The following is an 18,001-nucleotide window of genomic DNA, read 5'->3' as shown; positions in this document are numbered from 1 at the left end:
GGTAGAATATTAGACGAATGTTAAAAATCATAATCTCCCCTCCACCTCGAAGACACAATCCTCCAAAAAACAAGACAAACAAAGAAACTTTCTTAGAAACAAGCCCGGCCTATTTGAAGCACTATTTCCTGCATGGGAAAAAAATACTACACGAGTTAGTTTGCGAGCTAGCTCGTGAAATGATATACCATTACAATTAATTTCAGAACGTAATACGTAAATGTCTTCTGTCATCCATCCATATTGTCATTGTCAATCACAGATTAGAGAGTTGTCAACATAGAGAAAAGTAATATAGTTCCAAAATATTGAACTGTCCTATCGATGACAATGACAGCGGGGCGCCACCGTCAATACCGAATCGCTGGTTCCGATTTTTGCCATGTTGGAAACCATAAAGTTGAACGATGGTAGCGCCCCCCTGTCATTGAGTTTGGCGGGACAGTTCAGCGTGGGTCATCTATACATAGGAAAGTTGTCAATGTCATATGACTTGTTTGTTGTTTTTATGCCAATGTTTTTTCTAATTATCTATTGAAAGTGAAAATTTATCATGGAGAAAAAGAAATGCAAACTATTAGTGGCCGCTACTGGAAGCGTCGCAGCATTAAAATTACCATTTCTTGTGAAAGCTGCGCTGGAACAAGTTTCGGATCACTACCCTATGTTTGAGGTTAGTTCAACAATAACATTGCTTCTGTTTATTTTTGCGTTTGTTTATGTAACGTTTACTAATACTATTAACATCTTTCAGGTCCGGGTGATTGTTACAGAACATGCGAAACACTTTTTCGATCCAACTCAAATCCCTTCCAAAGTGTTGATGTACGACGACAAATCGGAATGGGATGCTTGGAGGAATAGAGGAGACCCAGTATTGCACATTGAGCTCGGAAAATGGGCCGATGTCATGGTCATCGCGCCTTTGGATGCCAATACTCTTGCTAAAATGGCACAGGTAAAAATAATAACTATGCCTGATAAACTTTCCTTTACTGAGACTAGTAGGTCAGATTATATTAAAATGTAATGCTTGTTGTCCCATTAAATGTAATTTTGTTGGATTTTTCTTTTTCATCTATGAAACCTTCATCCAACTACATAAGTATTTGTTTGATTTTTACGAATGTAATGTTGTAAAGCAATATGCAACCCTGCCAAGTTGTTGGATACTAAGCAAGATTGATTGATAACATGATACTTTTATTTCAGGGTATCTGTGACAACCTTCTAACTTGTACAACAAGAGCTTGGGATTTGAAAAAGCCTCTATTGTTCTGTCCTGCAATGAACACCAGAATGTGGGAGCACCCTATAACAGCTCAACAGATAGCAGCCTTGAAGAGTTGGGGCCACACTGAAATCCCACCGATCAGCAAAACTCTAATGTGTGGGGACACCGGTGTAGGGGCCATGGCTGAAGTCCCTGCCATTATTGAAGCCATAAAAAACAAAATGGAATTAGATGTCATTGTTTTATAAGTTGATTTGTTTTTAGTACGACTTTGGTTTATACTGTGATAATGTTTTTTCTACAATGTAAATAATATTTAATATATTTTGTTAACCTTTGTGTTATTTTAGTTTTATTATTTCTATTAATTTAAAAAAATATTGACTGAGGTATTGATTGTCTTATAATGTGTGTTTGTGTGCTTGTGATGGATTGTATGACTTTTATATCACTTGTGCCACACTGCAATTCTAAAATATTAAATAACATTGTGTTCAATATCTGACATGTTATGAATAAAACTTGCAGAGTAATATTGTTTAGTTACGTCTTCTGTGTTATGGGCAGTGGAATGTTAGTGTTAGATTCATATTTAATGAAGTTTGTAACATTATGCAATAACTTACAGTGTGGCAATACCATTTTATCAAAAATAAAACCATTTTTGTAGATGTAAATGTATTTTGTTTATTGCATCGCTGAATACTGGTACTAATGCTAGCATACATGCAATAAGAACAAAACTAATTAAAACCATTTAAAACTCTTGTATTGTATAGGTACATTACATACAAATAACTATACAGAAAACATCATAAACTTCTACTAAACTTAAAAACATGACTCCAACTACAGACAGTGAAGACGATTGATATGATAAAAAGAAAAATTCGTAATTAATACAAAATTAAAGGTTCTTCAGTTATGAAGGGAAGTTTGAATAAATAATAAAATAGTTTCATTAAAAAATCTGTAGTCAGATTACAAGAATGACAATAACTTTGTTAACATGTTCACTTCTGTGTGATCAATATTAATATCAAATTATACACAACATATTGAGAAAATTCGACATCCTCATTGTAATAAGTCTTTGTGCATATTCGCTTGATATAAAACCCTGTATTAATAATTTAAACAAACATTACTTTTGTCGAATCCGTCGTGACTTAGCGAAACCATATAAAATATATAAAAAATACACGAGCAAAAGATACGTAGCAATGTGCGTTCAAGCACCCTTATGTTACGGTAGCCCGGGAGGCCGTATGCATGTAATTACATCAACGCGAAATTAACAATTAAAAATTCTTAAAAGCCATCTCACATAATGACTATTGATTTTAAATTTAAAGTAAGTAACAATCAAATATAAGAATTAAGAATAGAATTATAATGACTCAAATTATGATATTAATAATTTATTCCCTTTTTTGCGAAGTGTTAATATTTCGTATATTGATACAATAGTAAACAATTATGCTTTTTTATCACAAAAGGCAGTAAATATGTTTTCAAACATATTACGTTGATGTAATTGCTTACAGACTTTAATAGAAACTAAAGTGCTTAAGCAATGAATATATTAAATTACTTAATCATTAATTATAATAATTACTCAATATAATTAATTTGTAATAGTACCGATTTCAGACGAAATTGTGTAATAATAATAACATTATATTATCAATTATAATATCCTACAAAAGTTTATTGCATGCCTAACTCTCAAGTACCTTGAGTGAATACATATAAAAATACTATATTTACATTCTATGCAATTTCTGAAATTGGAACTTTCACAATAAAGAAAATTAATATTTACAAATTAATAAAAGAATTTATTCGAGTTTCATGTCAGATCGGATTAGTGTTCGTTCGGGAGAAAAATCAAAACAAACTAACTTAAAAAGATTAATACGAAAAATATTATTCTTAACGTATTCGTTTACTGTAGTGGAATTTATTTAAACATACAAAAACTTGTCATGCTCCATACAAATGCTACATACTACAATACTATAACATTGCCAGATTAAAAAATGCAAATATAGAGAGAACAATTTGAACTATCACATTATTGGTACAAAAATGCTGTAAATGCATATACATTTTAATTCTATAAGATTCGTTAGTACGAAATGTCGTTTATTGGTGTATACGAGTATAAATATCTTAAGGACACTGTTACATTATATTAAGCCATATAACTGGGTAATAAATATTTGTAAAAATTGGGTCGGATTTAAAATACGTGGGTATAAAACTGTGCGTATATTAGACAAGGCTATTTATTATCTAGCGGGACTACAAGGCCTGCCGCTTTTAGACTACTTTGTGCTCGCTCCCGTTAAAGCCGCTCCTTTGTCTTATCAGGCGGTCCAATTGCTAGAGAGCGATTTCTTCCAAATAACTCTAGAAGGGGTTTATTAAATTACTCAATATCTTAGGAACGGCGCTAACCGATTGCGGAGCGCCTTACTACGTGTCGCGGCATACAAATAAAACTACCAAAAGCTTAGCTTTCGTCTCACAAATTAGTTAATTGTAAAGTGTTCGTAGCAAAATACTGCGTTCGCTGTCACACGTGGAATGGAATGAAATTGTAGGCGTAACAAATTATTTCTTCTCGTGCATTGCAATAATAATTTTTCACCAATGGCAAGACCAGCTCGATTGATTGTAATGCACGTGAAGTTTATAAATAGGCACATCGTTCAAACGACGGTTTCGTTTTGTTTGTCGAACATAGCTCGCGTGTACTTGGATATGACGTCGTACGTGGACTTGATAAGCTCGCACCGGTCGTCGACCTCGCACTCAGTGGGGGCGACTCTGTAGTTCGACATTTTGGGACGTCGAGTGTTCCCAGGGTGGAAATCTCCCGAGTCCTCCTCAATGTTGTAAATCGAGATAGTGTTTTTCTTGTGCACCATTTCGAGGTCTTTGCGTTTCTTTTCGCGCGCGTTGATCGAGTTGACTGCGAGTTGGACCGGGGTGAGAATTGGGTCGGGCGGCTGCCCGTTTGGCTCGTATCATACGTCCAGGTCGTCTAGCCCTTTAGAGAGGCGGTGCGAGTTGATGCGGCGACGGTGCGAGCGACGTACTGCGTCCGCACGCCGGTAGGGCTCGGACCGAAGCCCGTGGAGTATGTCCTCTAAAGCCCCGTTGTATACTTCGTCCTGGTGAAGCAGTTTCTTTTCGCCGACGGCCTGCGACTTCGTTTTTAACTCGTTGATCACAGCCTCCTGGTGGGTTAAGTTATGTTCTTGTAATTTGTACATTAAATACATTTTATTTAAGGTTCAAAAATCAAAATCATCTAACAGGAGTTACTAGTTTGCTACATAGCTGGGAAGAGATAATTAAAACGAAATAATACAACTTAGGAGTAAATCACATGCAAGCTAATTATATCAGTAGAAATAAATTAGACTTTCATAAAAATACTTAAGGGGGCTAAGCGTAAACAAAAGCCTAATATTTAAGATAAAGGTAAATAAACAAAAACGCATCTTTTGTACATACAAAGCAGAAAAGTATGCAAAAAATTAGAACTCAGCCAAGCGTTTAGTAACAAATAGCACCAAAGTGGTTAAATATTAGTTATATAAAGACATTCCCTGTTATTCCATGCAAGTGCCGCATAGGAGAGAAAATATATTTACATATTATACAGATTTTTATATATTATACACTTGTATAAGTAAAGCGAAACTGAAAAGTAAATCTTATAGGAATATCGAGATAAATTATAGTCCTAACCATCTTATCTTTTTAACTTTCTTATGATTAAGTTCTTATTATTAATTTAAATACATTTTTCACACAATCATCTAAATTAGTGTAATCGGGTAACTACTTGATAAGGGAAAGGGCGTCCAAAAGTCTATAAAACACGAGGGCCTTTACTACACACGCGTATCGTTACTAATGTAAGAACTAAGAAGCGAGTTATCCAGGGATACCACTCACAAAAAGGAAGATTTGATTTTTATTTAAGTTAAAAAGAAAAATCTTCTGAAGCTATTACATTACACACTGAAACGTTCAGAATGAGTAATAGAAGACTTTAAGTTGGACTATAGACTGTGTGGCATATGTACGTATGTGACACGGGTAGCATTAAAATTGCGTTAACTACTTATCCTTTTGATTTTTCACGCTGAAATCTGATCTAGAAACGAAATCAAAATTTATTTACATATTCCACTAAAAGTATGACCGTTGTCACATTTTTTGAGTTGGCAACCCTAGATTCCTCGACGGGTATTCTATTCTGTACCTATTTGGTTGGATTTAGTGGATAGAACGCACCGTGAACATGCTTACAATCCGCGTGATCAGAGATGGAATTGTGTAAAGCAATCGTAATCATTTGACAGTTCATAACGTACGATTATTCTGTCAAACGCTTTGTTTAACTGACTTTATCGCACGTTATGAACTGTCAAATGATTACGATTGCTTTACACAAATCTACCTCAGGGTTATTGTAGCTCCCTAATATACTTATGATACAAAAATTAGGAATCAACTCTAATACTATGAAACTAAAGTTCATCTTGGATTCTTAATCTGGTGTGAGTTACCCCGGGTTTTTAATAGAATAACTGATTGGTTAATGACCAAAAAAGAGTTATTTTTTATTCATAAACTGGGGTTTATAAATGTTGCTCACATAATTGATCGAAGTTCTCTTGTTTATTTTTCAATTATGACTATTATTGAGTCTTAATTATTGTTTTGGATTACCCACAATATCCCACTACGTTTTTTTTCCCACATAACATGCTTCTCTTTAAAATTGTCTATTCCAAGTTAGTCACTTCATTTGATTCAGCCAATTTAATTTTACCAATGTTTGGCCTTCTTTTGCTCAGACCTTTTTTTATTTATAAACGTTATTTAGTGAAACAAAAAAAAACCGTTTATTTATTTTAATAATTACGCTATAAAATCTAATCCATCAAATTCTATTTTCAAACTCTAAGATCATATTACAACACAAGGTTTAAAACTTAATTCAATCCCAGACATAGGTAGTTTGAAATTCAAAAACGAGTGATCCAAGGCAGTCTATTCTACGCATGAGATTGAATCCAGTTTAACATCTTCGTTCCTCTAATACCAGAGTAAATACAAATGAGTAGGTCATCTTCATAGAAACGCACCGAGCGCGGTTTGTATGTGAGTGCGCCAATATACGTATGCGACGCGCACGCACACACTGACAAAATTCGGCGCAACCACGACTGGTTGGCTTGGCTTGGCTTGGTTGGCTCCCCGCTAAATTTTGTCAGAGTGTGCGTGCGCGCCGCATACGTGTTGGCGCGCTCACACAAAAACCGCGCCAGTGCGTTTCTATGAAGATGACCTACTCATTTGTATTTACTCTGCTAATACGGACAGAAATGACGTCTGTCAAATCGATGTTGCCATACTTTAAAACAAAAAAAACCCTAAAATCAATAACTAAACAACGTTTATATTTCACTCCACACGCATCCCATGTTAGTATAGTAAACACACAAGTGAATAGGCCCCGGTCTGTAACGGTCCGACTTACGTCCGGTAAATGCCAGAGACTGGCCTAGGCCCGGCTAAACCGGCTCAATATTGTGCCGCAATTGAGACAACTGTTGCTGCAATAGGCCTGCGCTGACGGCCGCGTAGTTAAACCTCTGTGAGAAATTTTATGGTGTTACCATCACCGCTACAGTACTTATTGCGAGGAATGTGGCAACATTTTCACAAAAAAAATTAGCAGTTTTTTTTTTTTTTTAAATATTAATGTTGCCACAATCGTCACTATAAAAATACCAACACCACGTTACACCAGATTGTCGAGGAATAATGACCATCACCGCTACAGTTAAATGAAAATAAATATCAGATTTCACACAATGCTTAGTAATTCCAAAGACAAAGTGAAATATGAAGTCGAGAAAATCAATTTAAAAAGTAACATTGCCTTGACGTTCTAATGTGACAAAAAAAATTAAGAAAAAAAATAATACATTAATAAGAATTATTAAAAAGCATTAGATTCGTAGAAAGTCAAGGTAGTGTTAATAAATAAATTGAAAACGCATAAAAACAAAACATTAGTAATAAAATTAATTTCAATATTCAAGTCGCGTCACTGGCTAAGATTATGAAATTAAAATAGAAATGCAGCAAAAAACTACGTCTTCATTCACCATCGAAGCGTTATACACAGAGCCAGTCTAAGCAAACTCAAACTTTATACATGGTGTTGTTTCAAATTGTGCTTTATTTTCTCAAGCAAAGAGTTTTTAATTCCTTAGAAAAATAGAAGCGAAATACACATAAATTCCACAGACGCTTGCTTTGTCTAAATGTCTTGGAACTTGCCTCTCAGTATTAGGGCTTTGATTTTACTGAAAATAAATACAAACTCGATAGAAAAGGTTTAAATAAAACACATATTAAAACAATACCTTATTTACACATTCCTATCGTTTAACTGAGACAGTTTTTAGCCGAATATACAGTGGAGGAGGGACCAATCAGAGGTACGTATACCTTTCTCCCTTTGAGGCCCTGCTACCTCAATCAATGCCTCAATCAAACGATAGGAGGAAGGGCATTTCTGTTTAAAGTTTCTACCACCGCAACAATCCTATATTTTGTAATTTTACTAATTTTATGTGGTTAATTATATTTAACCAACAGACATTTTATTGAGCTATATAAGGGCTGATTTTTCAATCAGCCCTAAATGCTGTAATTTAGTACGTCAATTATGTATAGTGACGTCACTTTTCACTGTCACATACCGGATAATAAATACATTTCTTATTTATGTGTGATATTTTAAAAATTAAGAAAACGTAACGGTGGAGAACTTTTGTACTGAGAAACGCCCTAGTGTCATCCCTATTTTACATTGATTTTCATTATTTACACTGTTTTGTTTAGCTTGAATTTTGAAACTTTATAATGGATTTTTGCCAATTAATGTGTAATGATAATGAACAAATAACCAAATCAATGAGTGGAGTTAGAAAGAATGATGTTCCATACAGTTACTTCGTTTCATAAGACACATCAATATTATTGTATGTTATCAGTACAGTCAGCACAAAAATAGAAATACACAAGACATTTTTTTGTTGGCAACTACTGCTAATGTCCCGTGTATATTGTGAATTATACCTCCAAACTTCACATCTCCTTAGAGCTTGTCCAGATGACGCGTTTTTACTCGCGCGTTTCGAATCGCGCGATAGTGAGATACTAAAGAATCTCAATCGTGCGATTCGAAACGCAGGCTTTTACTAATAAAAGTTAACGCGCGTTTGAAGATCCCGTTTTTACACGCGCGTTTTAAATCGCGCGATTGAGATTCTTAGACGAAACGCGCGACTGCATGTGGACCGAATGTACGAACCTCTATAGTCAGGTCCACCGCCCGCAGTGAGTGTGCGAGCGCGACAGCAACATAATTACACGCGAGCGATACGGATGGGCAGCTAGGGGTCATTGGACAAAATCCTACGTGCTCCCGGACCAGACTATAGTACCTCACTATCGCGCTATTCAAAACTCGCGAGTAAAAACGCGTCATCTGGACAGGCTCTAAGTAAACATACTTTTGGTACTGACCGCACATCAACATATCCTCTCAAACTAACTGTAACATTACCCCCAATCATTCTCCCCAACACCGCCCCCCCAACCCTCTTTCCCTTCCCCTCTCACCTGCTGTTTCTTCTGCGCGACCTTGGCCTTGTGCGGGTCGACGGTGTCAGCGTGCGCCGCGGCCTGCTCAAGCCGGCGTCGCTGCTCGTTCTCTGCGTCCGCTTGCTGAAGGAATTTGGATGAAACGATGATATAAATGTGGCAATAACAGGGATGTTATGGATATGAAGTTTCGTTTATGGACACGGTTACGGATATTAGAATTTTAAAAAGGTTTTCAAATAGCAAGATGCTGCACGACCCGCTTTGTCACTTTATGTACTATGATAAATGTAAAATAGGCAGGTATATCAGAATGGTCCCAAGAGATGCCAGACAAGTAACAAATATTAAAAACTAGCTTTCCGCCCGCGGCTTCGCCCGCGTGGTTTGTTATTCCAAGTCTGATTCTTTTTTGTTATACCACGTTTTATAGTGACTGACATTTCATGTCAAGTCACACGGGAATGCTGTCGAACGGGATAAAAAGTATCCTATGTCCTTCTCCTGGCTCTAAACTACCTCCCTGACAATTTTCAGCTAAATCGGTTCAGCCGTTCTTGAGTTATAAGCGAAGTAACTAACACGACTTTCTTTTATATATATAGATATTAAGATTGAAACTCCGCCTTTATCCGAAACTTTTGAATCGGTTTCGGTTACGGTTACGGATATTTTTTTATTTCTTATATCCGATAGTTTCGGTTACAGTTATCCATAACATCCCTGGTCAATAACTTCAGTATTTCAATGTAGGTCTACTAAACCCATTTTGTATTATTACCTAATGGATAAGTTATTATAAGACCTATTATGTGGAATAAATAAAGAGAAAAAGTAAATAGAGATAGATATTGTAATAACCGCGATCCTTCTCTTGGCACAGTAAGGAAGTTTTTTAATTAGCACCATAATCAATTTCAAACGTAAAATAAAATTCAAAAATCGTAAAGAGTAACAGATGGTCTTAATTACTAGGTATTGTATTGATTTCTTCTTAGCTCGGTTATCAGAGTATTTGCCCGGCAAGCAAAAGATCGTGAATTTGGGACAGGTGGCTCAATTAGTGTTTCTTCTTTCATCAAATATAACATGTTTAAAACACGTGTAAGCATGCCTCATTAAATTGTCCTATCATTATCAAATGAACCTATTATAATCAAAATAAGCACAACTTAGTTACCTTAAACGCTCTCGTGAACCGCACGAGCAGCGAGAAGAAAGCGTTCGCGTCGCAACCGCGGGGCGCCTCGCCGAAGTACTCCACGCACATCGCGAATGAGTCCTGCAACACGTCATTATCGTCATTACCATCACATCATCATCAGCAGCAGAATCTAGAAGGCCTTGTAGAACGTACGACATAGTAAGCAAATCTGAGGTAGCTTTAACGAAGTCTGTCAGGTGGCAAGATGAGCATGCTGTTATAAAAATCTAGGGCTAGGATGCGCGCCGTGATATACTTTATCAACGTCGAAATGTATGGGCAAAATCGATAAAATGGCATAATAACCGCGTATCGCGGAGCGATACGCTCGCAGAGCGAGCTCCTGGACTAGAAGGAAGAGGGCAGTCTGATCCAGTTAACAGGGGCAGTTTAGTCCAGGGGGAAAGGAGGCAGTCTGGTGTAAGGGAGGAGGCAGTCTGGCCCAGGGGGATTAGGGCAATCTGGTACGGGGAGAGGGAGCAGTCTAGTCCAGGGGAAAGGGGGCAGTCTGATCCAGGAAGAGGGAGCAGTTTGTTCCAGAGGGAAGAGGGAGTCTGGTACGGGGAGAGGGAGTAGTCTTGTCCGGGGGAATGGGGCAGTCTGCTGATCCAGGGAGAGGGAGCAGTTTGTTCCAGGGAGAAGAGGGAGTCTGGTCCAGAGGTAGGGACAATCTGGTCCAAGGGGAGGGGACAGTCTGGTTCAAGGGGAGGAGAGCAGTCAAGTCCAGAAGAAAGGGGGGGTCTGGTATATGGCGTACCTGTGTTCTATACACTACGAGGGTACAGTAACAATAGTCTTACCTGTGCGTGCTTGCTCTCGGTCCTCAGCCTCCTGAGCTTATCCGCTGCGTTGGCCAGGAAGTCCCTCAGCACATGGTTGTTGGCCGCGCGGTGGGAATCCCGATCCTCTAGCTCCTTTCGCACCGCCTTCATTCCTAGCTCTAGCTCACACCTAACACTCCCTAGCTCTAGCTCTCTTTAGCTCACAGGTTCTCCAGTGACACTACGAGGGTACATTACAATCATAACGGATGTCTTACCTGTGAGTGCTTGCTATGGGTTTGCAGCCTTCTGAGATTATCAGTGGCGTTGGACAGGAAGTCTCTCGCTTCTAAAGCTCGGTCTGTGAGCACGTAGAATTTTGTCCAATGACCCCAAGCTACCCATCCTTATCGCTCGCGCGTAATTATATTGCTGTCGCTGTGCGACGGGCGGCCGCAGTGAGTGAGCTTGGGGTCATTGGACAAAATTCTATGTGCTCACAGACCAGACTATAGCTCCTTTCGCAATGCGTCTGTACCTCGCCCTAGCTTACACATACTACACGATAGCTTACCTGTGCGTGCTTGCTCTCGGTCCTCAGTCTCCTAAGCTTATCCGCTGCGTTGGCCAGGAAGTCTCTGAGCACATGGTTGTTGGCCGCGCGGTGGGAATCCCTCGCTTCTAGCTCTTTTCGTACCGCCTCCATTCCTATCTCTAGCTCAAACCTAACACTCTCTAGCTCGCTCTAGCTCACAGGTTCTCCAGTGACACTAAGAGGGGACAATAACAAAGGATGTCTTACCTGTGAGTGCTTGACCTTGACCTTCATTGGTTGGGTTTTTATAGGGGTCAAGCTGTAGAGCCTGGCTACACAGGAGTTACAGCGGTGGGAACGGGAGGTGGGAATAATCCCGTTACCTGTGAGTGCTTGCTGTTGGTTTACAGCCTTTTGAGATTATCAGCGGTCTTGGCCAGGAAGTCTCTCGCTTCTAACTCATTCCGCAATGCTCTGTACCTTGCCCTAGCTTACATATTAATACACGATGGTACCAGAAGATATCTTACCTGTGCGTGCTTGCTCTCGGTCCTCAGCCTCCTAAGCTTATCCGCTGCGTTGGCCAGGAAGTCCCTCAGCACATGGTTGTTGGCCGCGCGGTGGGAGTCCCTCGCTTCAAGCTCCTTTCGCACCGCCTTCATTCCTAGCTCTAGCTCACACCTAACGCTCCCTAGCTCTAGCTCGCCCTAGCTCACAGGTTCTCTAGTGACACTACGAGGGTACATTACAATGACAAAGGATGTCTTACCTGTGAGCGCTTGCTGTGGGTTTGCAGCCTTTTGAGATTATCAGCGGTCTTGGCCAGGAAGTCTCTCGCTTCTTAAGCTCGGTCTGTGAGCACGTAGAATTTTGTCCAACGACCCCAAGCTACCCATCCTTATCGCTCGCGCGTAATTATATTGCTGTCGCTATTAAGCGACGGGCGGCCGCAGTGAGTGTGCGAGGGTAGCTTGGGGTCATTGGACAAAATTCTATGTGCTCACAGACCAGACTATAGCTCCTTTCGCAATGCGTCTGTACCTTGCCCTAGCTTACACATACTACACGATATCTTACCTGTGCGTGCTTGCTCTCGGTCCTCAGCCTCCTAAGCTTATCCGCTGCGTTGGCCAGGAAGTCCCTCAGTACATGGTTGTTGGCCGCGCGGTGAGAATCCCTCGCTTCGAGCTCCTTTCGCACTGCCTCCATGCCCCGCTCGAGTTCACACACGTCGGATAACACGTTCTCTAGCGACACTACGGGAGAGGGTTCACATCATTCAATAGGGTAAAACCTGGTCCGTGAGCACGTAGAATTTTGTCCAATGACCCCAAGCTACCCATCGGCCATCCTTATCGCTCGCGCGTAATTATATTTCTGTCGCGCTCGCACACTCACTGCGGGCGCCCGTCGCACAGTCGCGACAGCAATATTACGCGCGAGCGATAAGGATGGGTAGCTTGGGGTCATTGGACAAAATTCTACGTGCTCACGGACCAGGCTTTAGTTGACACCACTTGTCGATTGGCATAGTTTTTATGAGCTGATAAAACATTATGTATCGACACTACGGGAGAAGGGTTGTGGTGTAGCGATTTGACACCACTAGTCGATTGGTACAGTTTTTATGAGCTGACAAAACATTATCTAGAGACGCTACGGGACGGAGGGTGTAGCGATTGCATGGGACTTTTATGGAAAACACTATTTGCGCCATATAATCTGACTGTCGTTGTCTGAAGCGTTACGGTTGCTATACAAAATGTAGCAAAAGCGTTTTGACAGATCATAAACGCTTAGTTTTTCTATTAATTTGTTGTGGCAAATATTCAATTACGTTTACGTGGGTGATATTGCGTGATTACGTGTGCATAAGCAAAATGAGAATACTTAAGTTTAACACGAGATATTCAATTAGGCAGTGGAAGTAACATAATAAACACGACATGTACATAAAACACAAGTTTCATTACTCAAATATCAAAAGTACATACCTTGAGCAGCTTTATCAATATACAGCAACTCTGTGTCGAAATTCATCAGCTCAGGGAAGTTTTGTCGTATCGTCGCCACAATATAATGCAGCAAGGATATCCTTTTGTCCGTCGATTTCGTATCCATGAGCGTATCCAACGACTGAAGCTTGAAACCATACGCTGGCCCCCTTTTGCTGCTATTCAAGTAGTTTCCAAAAGCTAGAATGATTTCCAGAACGTTCCGTAACTTCTGTGAAGATTTGACTGAGGAAGATCCGGATATTATGGCGTGGATCTGAGGCGTGATGAGGTGGATGTTATCGAAGAAATTGCCCATGTAACTCATTATAGACAGTTTTGCTGATATCCTCTCGACTTTGGCGAGTTGCATGAGGAATTTGTCTTCTTCCGTGAGTTGGTTGATGTTTTTCTTCTCTGCCAAGTATTCCTTGTAGGCTTTCTGCTCGGCTTCTGTCGGGACCATTCGTTGGAGGATCTCGACGCTTTCTAGAGGCAGCTGTTTGAGGTCTAAATTGTTGACGGCGGCGATCACTTTTTCGACGGGCGTGTCGAGTTTTCTTCGGGATATTGCTGTAACAAATGTTGCTATGAGAAATATATCTTGTGTATTATCTGGTTCACAAGCTTTTCTTGATCTGGGTTTGCTATAATAGGCTAGTTGCCTAAAAAATTTTTTTTAGTCCGTAATGTTTAATATCAAAAAATATTGGACACGTATATTTTTATTTGTCAATCTAACAAATAATTACATAGTTATGGTGCGTTGAAGTTGCGCACGACGTCACAACGTGCGGCATTTTTAAGCAAGCGTTGACGTCACGGGCCTCTTCTTATGAACTTTGGGGCGCTTTATCTCTTTAAATTTTCATTAGTTTGAAAAAGTGAAAAATACGTGTAGAGTATTTTTTGATAAGTTAACTGACGGACTAATTAAAACTCTTGCTTTTTGACCCAGGCAACATCCCCATTGGAAGAATAGGTGATCGAATCAGAAATGAGGAGATCCGCAGGAGAACCAAAAGTGAATTGCTAAAATAAAGTGGCAGTGGGCGGGGCACATAACTCGTAGCGACGATGGCCGTTGGGGCACAAAAGTTATCGAGTGGCGACCACGGGCCGGAAGACGTAACGTGGTTAGGCCTTCCACTAGGTGGACCGACGATCTGGTGAAAGTCGCTGCGGAGCGTCCGCGTCACTCACCGATGTTCCTCAGCCTGGTGTGCTCGAGCAGCGACACGGTGTCGGGCTTGCGGAAGCGCTTGGACGGGAAGGAGGCGAGGTGTACGCTGCGGAGCGTCCGCGTCACTCACCGATGTTCCTCAGCCTGGTGTGCTCGAGCAGCGACACGGTGTCGGGCTTGCGGAAGCGCTTGGACGGGAAGGAAGCGAGCGTGTCGGCGTCGCAGGCGTCGACGGCCGCGGTGACGCCGCCGATGCGGAACTTCTCTTCGAACTCCGCGAAGTTGATCCGCCGCCGCGGACGCTCCTCGTCTAGCTCGTTGAATATTGTGCCGCGGACCTAAAATTGAACAAGTGCATGGTCAGTATGACGAACCTAATAAGTCTCATTGAAATATTTTCGACAGTCTCGATCTAAAGCAGTTTTGTAGATTTCAATTGACTGAATAATGAATAAGAACATACTTAGTGATCACGTCAAAAACATAACCCTTTTATAAACCCGGTTATATTTAAACTTGAATAACGACTGCACACGCACCGGCCGTTGTATCCAAATAATGTTTCAAAATGCGCTGCACCCGTGAGCGTTAACTAGTGCGCGCTAATACAAATCACAAAATAGATTCAAAAGCATTTAAATATCAGAAAATTTATTTAAATGTTTCGAAATAAAGTCTCATTATGTTATTTTTCGGATTAGCAAGCTGAAGTGGCAGTGGGCAGGGCACATAGTACGCAGAACTGACGGCCGATGGGGCAGTAAGGTTTTGGAATGGAGGCCGTGCACAGGAAAACGCAGCGTGAGACGTCCACCCACAAGGTGGACCAACGACCTGATAAAGGTAGCAGGCCGATGTTCAGCAGTGGACGTCCTATGGCTGAAATGATGATGATGATGATGTTATTTTGACCCTAATCCGCTTCCAATAAAGTTATCTTTGTAGTTAGTTAATAAGCCTACCTGATTGGGTTTCAGCGCGATCCAGTTGAGCGTGAGCAGTTTGTACTTCGTGTCGACCTTCCTCTTGATCGTCATCGCATCATGTTGTAACGGCGGGTGCATAAACCGGTTCAGTTTAGAACATAAGGCAGGGTACTCACCTGCCATGTAGCACGCAACGTAGCATGTAACGTGTCCAACCTTCAAGTGAGTACGGCTCGTCCACGGTCATCGCGTATCTAAAGTCTGGTCTGTGAGCACGTAGAATTTTGTCCAATGACCCCAAGCTACCCATCCTTATCGCTCGCGCGTAATTATGTTGCTATCGCGCTCGCACACTCACTGCGGGTGCCAGTCGCACAGTCGCGACAGCAATATAATTACGCGCGAGCGATAAGGATGGGTAGCTAGGGGTCATTGGACAAAATTCTACGTGCTCACAGACCGGGCTTTACACGGCTAGATAAGTACCCTGCTTAATAAACCCACCTGATTGGGTTTCAGCGCGATCCAGTTGAGCGTGGGCAGTTTGTACTTCGTGTCGACCTTCCGCTTGATCGTCATCGCATCATGTTGTAACGGCGGGTGCATTAGACCAGGGGCGGGCGGCGGCGGCGGCGCCACGGGTAAAACCGGCGGCGGCGGCGGCGGCGGCGGGGCGAGAACCGGCGGCGGCGGCGGCGCGGGAGCCGGCGGCGGGACGGCGGGTGTAGGGACGGGTGGCGGTGGTGGCGAGGGCCGGTGGTCGCCGTTCGTGAGCGCGTGACCGTTCGCTGTGCCGTTGCATAGCGCGTGGGACGATATCGCGCCCACTGGAACAATGTTACAACATTATTTGGCGATGACGTTAGACTGTTGTTAAACGATGCTGAAGAGTGTCCCTGAAATGACATCAACAGAATGGATGGCGCTAGGTTAGATTTATTAGTTCAGATTTTTACCACATGAAGTTTCAGAATCGTTATACTGATATTATAGATCCTGCATTTACAAGAAATGGTTATCGAGGAGTCTAGCACAAAATTATATCGTGATTTGTAAGAAACATTGGTCTACTCCATAGAGTTGCCCATATTTAAGAATCTATTCATCTTTTTCACGTGAGGCGAAGAGAGACTGTCATCAAGCGACAGCTACATGTAATTTGGAAAATATTAGTACGCTGCATAATGAATTTGTGGTGGAAATGGAATTGACAGAATTAGAACACAAAGAACAACATTAAATGATGATAACTCACTTGAGGCCCCTCTAGGTAGCGACTTCGTGAGCGACTCCAACTCTTGAACTTTGGACTCGAGCATCGACTGGCGATTTCTCGAGTCCTGCTGCGCTCGCCTTAACGTTGATACCTGTAAAGCACAATTAATTTAAACTTCTGTTCAAATAATCGGTTGTAAAATGTCGTAAATACGCCAAAACACATAAGTGTATAATCCATACAAACTCTATGCCAAGAGATTCTTTAGAAGTAACATATAAAATAGTTCAGATCTGATTTGATACGTTTTTCTCTCTATTCCAAAGTGGATTGAGTTCAAAATGAGTCCTGCTCTGATCTCATTGCTCGTACTAGCGCCAGCTCACTCGCTTCCCGCGGGACAGAGAGAGATAGCCTACCGCCTTTCACTGCTAGCGCTATCGCTGTTCGCTCTCTACGGGACAGAGAGAGACAGCTTACCTCCTCGACGATCTGCCGACGCACGTCAATCAGCTTGTCCCTCTGAAGTAGCATTCTATCGCTCGTTGGCCTGCTGTCAGAGAGAGACAGCCTAATGCCCAATTCTGCTATCACTGCTAGCGCTATCGCTAGCTCGCTCGCTCCCCGCGGGCCAGAGAGAGACAGCTTACCTCCTCGACGACCTGCCGCCGCGCCTCGGCCAGCTGGTCCCTCTCCTGCCGGACTTGAGCCAGCTCCGCCTCCAACGTTCCTAGCTTCGCTATCGCTAGCTCGCTCGCTCCCCGCGGGCCAGAGAGAGACAGCCTACCTCCTCGACGACCTGCCGCCGCGCCTCGGCCAGCTGGTCCCTCTCCTGCCGGACTTGAGCCAGCTCCGCCTCCAACGTTCCTAGCTTCGCTATTGCTTCTCGCTCTAACGCCGCTAGCCTTTCGTGAGCCTGTAGACAAAACGTTTTGTTGAAAAATTGCTTCTATTATAACTACATAAGATACAAGTGTTTACTTATATGCCGTCGTCTGCACTTGGATATTTTACACAGCGCCATCTAGTGTCAAATTAAGCAGCTTGTTTTTTGAGCACCAGAGAACGGACACATATTTAAATAGGTACTATTCTTTGTGATTACATACAACATACGCGAAACACCAGACTAGACGACCGCTATGTATCAAGTAAGTACGAAAAATAACATTTGTGTGTGATATATGACAAAGCTAAACTAATTTGATTTGCAAATGGCTTCAACAGTCTTGATTCGG

At 41.5% G+C, this 18,001-nt stretch overlaps 2 protein-coding genes across 7 annotated transcripts in view; one reads left to right on the top strand and one right to left on the bottom strand.

Annotated features, from left to right (window-relative positions):
* Positions 1 to 481: 481 nt before the first annotated feature.
* On the top strand, positions 482 to 2,032 carry Ppcdc (phosphopantothenoylcysteine decarboxylase). Its single transcript, XM_028314642.1, has 3 exons — positions 482 to 673; positions 755 to 958; positions 1,213 to 2,032. The coding sequence occupies exons 1-3, from the start codon at positions 554 to 556 to the stop codon at positions 1,480 to 1,482; spliced, it is 594 nt and encodes a 197-aa protein (XP_028170443.1). The 5' UTR covers positions 482 to 553; the 3' UTR covers positions 1,483 to 2,032.
* Positions 2,023 to 18,001, bottom strand: part of Frl (formin-like protein) — a 90,671-nt gene continuing 74,692 nt past the window's right edge. For 2 of the 6 annotated variants that reach the window (XM_028314636.1, XM_028314635.1), the window contains 10 exons: positions 17,551 to 17,679; positions 16,803 to 16,914; positions 16,135 to 16,374; positions 15,584 to 15,666; positions 14,752 to 14,959; positions 13,439 to 14,011; positions 12,522 to 12,700; positions 10,125 to 10,226; positions 8,963 to 9,067; positions 2,023 to 4,482 (listed from right to left, as the gene is read on the bottom strand). In XM_028314636.1, the coding sequence (XP_028170437.1) occupies positions 4,270 to 4,482; positions 8,963 to 9,067; positions 10,125 to 10,226; positions 12,522 to 12,700; positions 13,439 to 14,011; positions 14,752 to 14,959; positions 15,584 to 15,666; positions 16,135 to 16,374; positions 16,803 to 16,914; positions 17,551 to 17,679 (1,944 nt within the window). In that variant the 3' untranslated portion in view covers positions 2,023 to 4,269. Of the gene's footprint in view, positions 4,483 to 6,803; positions 6,919 to 8,962; positions 9,068 to 10,124; positions 10,227 to 11,929; positions 11,975 to 12,521; positions 12,701 to 13,438; positions 14,012 to 14,751; positions 14,960 to 15,583; positions 15,667 to 16,051; positions 16,375 to 16,802; positions 16,915 to 17,550; positions 17,680 to 18,001 lie in introns of those variants that run through there. The other 4 variants (XM_028314641.1, XM_028314638.1, XM_028314639.1 and 1 more) reach the window with 3 other exon arrangements.

This window comes from Ostrinia furnacalis, unplaced genomic scaffold (assembly GCF_004193835.3).
Source record: "Ostrinia furnacalis isolate ACB-3 unplaced genomic scaffold, ASM419383v2 OfSCF4876, whole genome shotgun sequence".
NCBI classification, from domain to species: Eukaryota; Metazoa; Arthropoda; class Insecta; order Lepidoptera; family Crambidae; genus Ostrinia; species Ostrinia furnacalis.
Note: the sequence above shows the minus strand (reverse complement) of the source record. Positions and strands in the feature narration are given on the sequence as shown.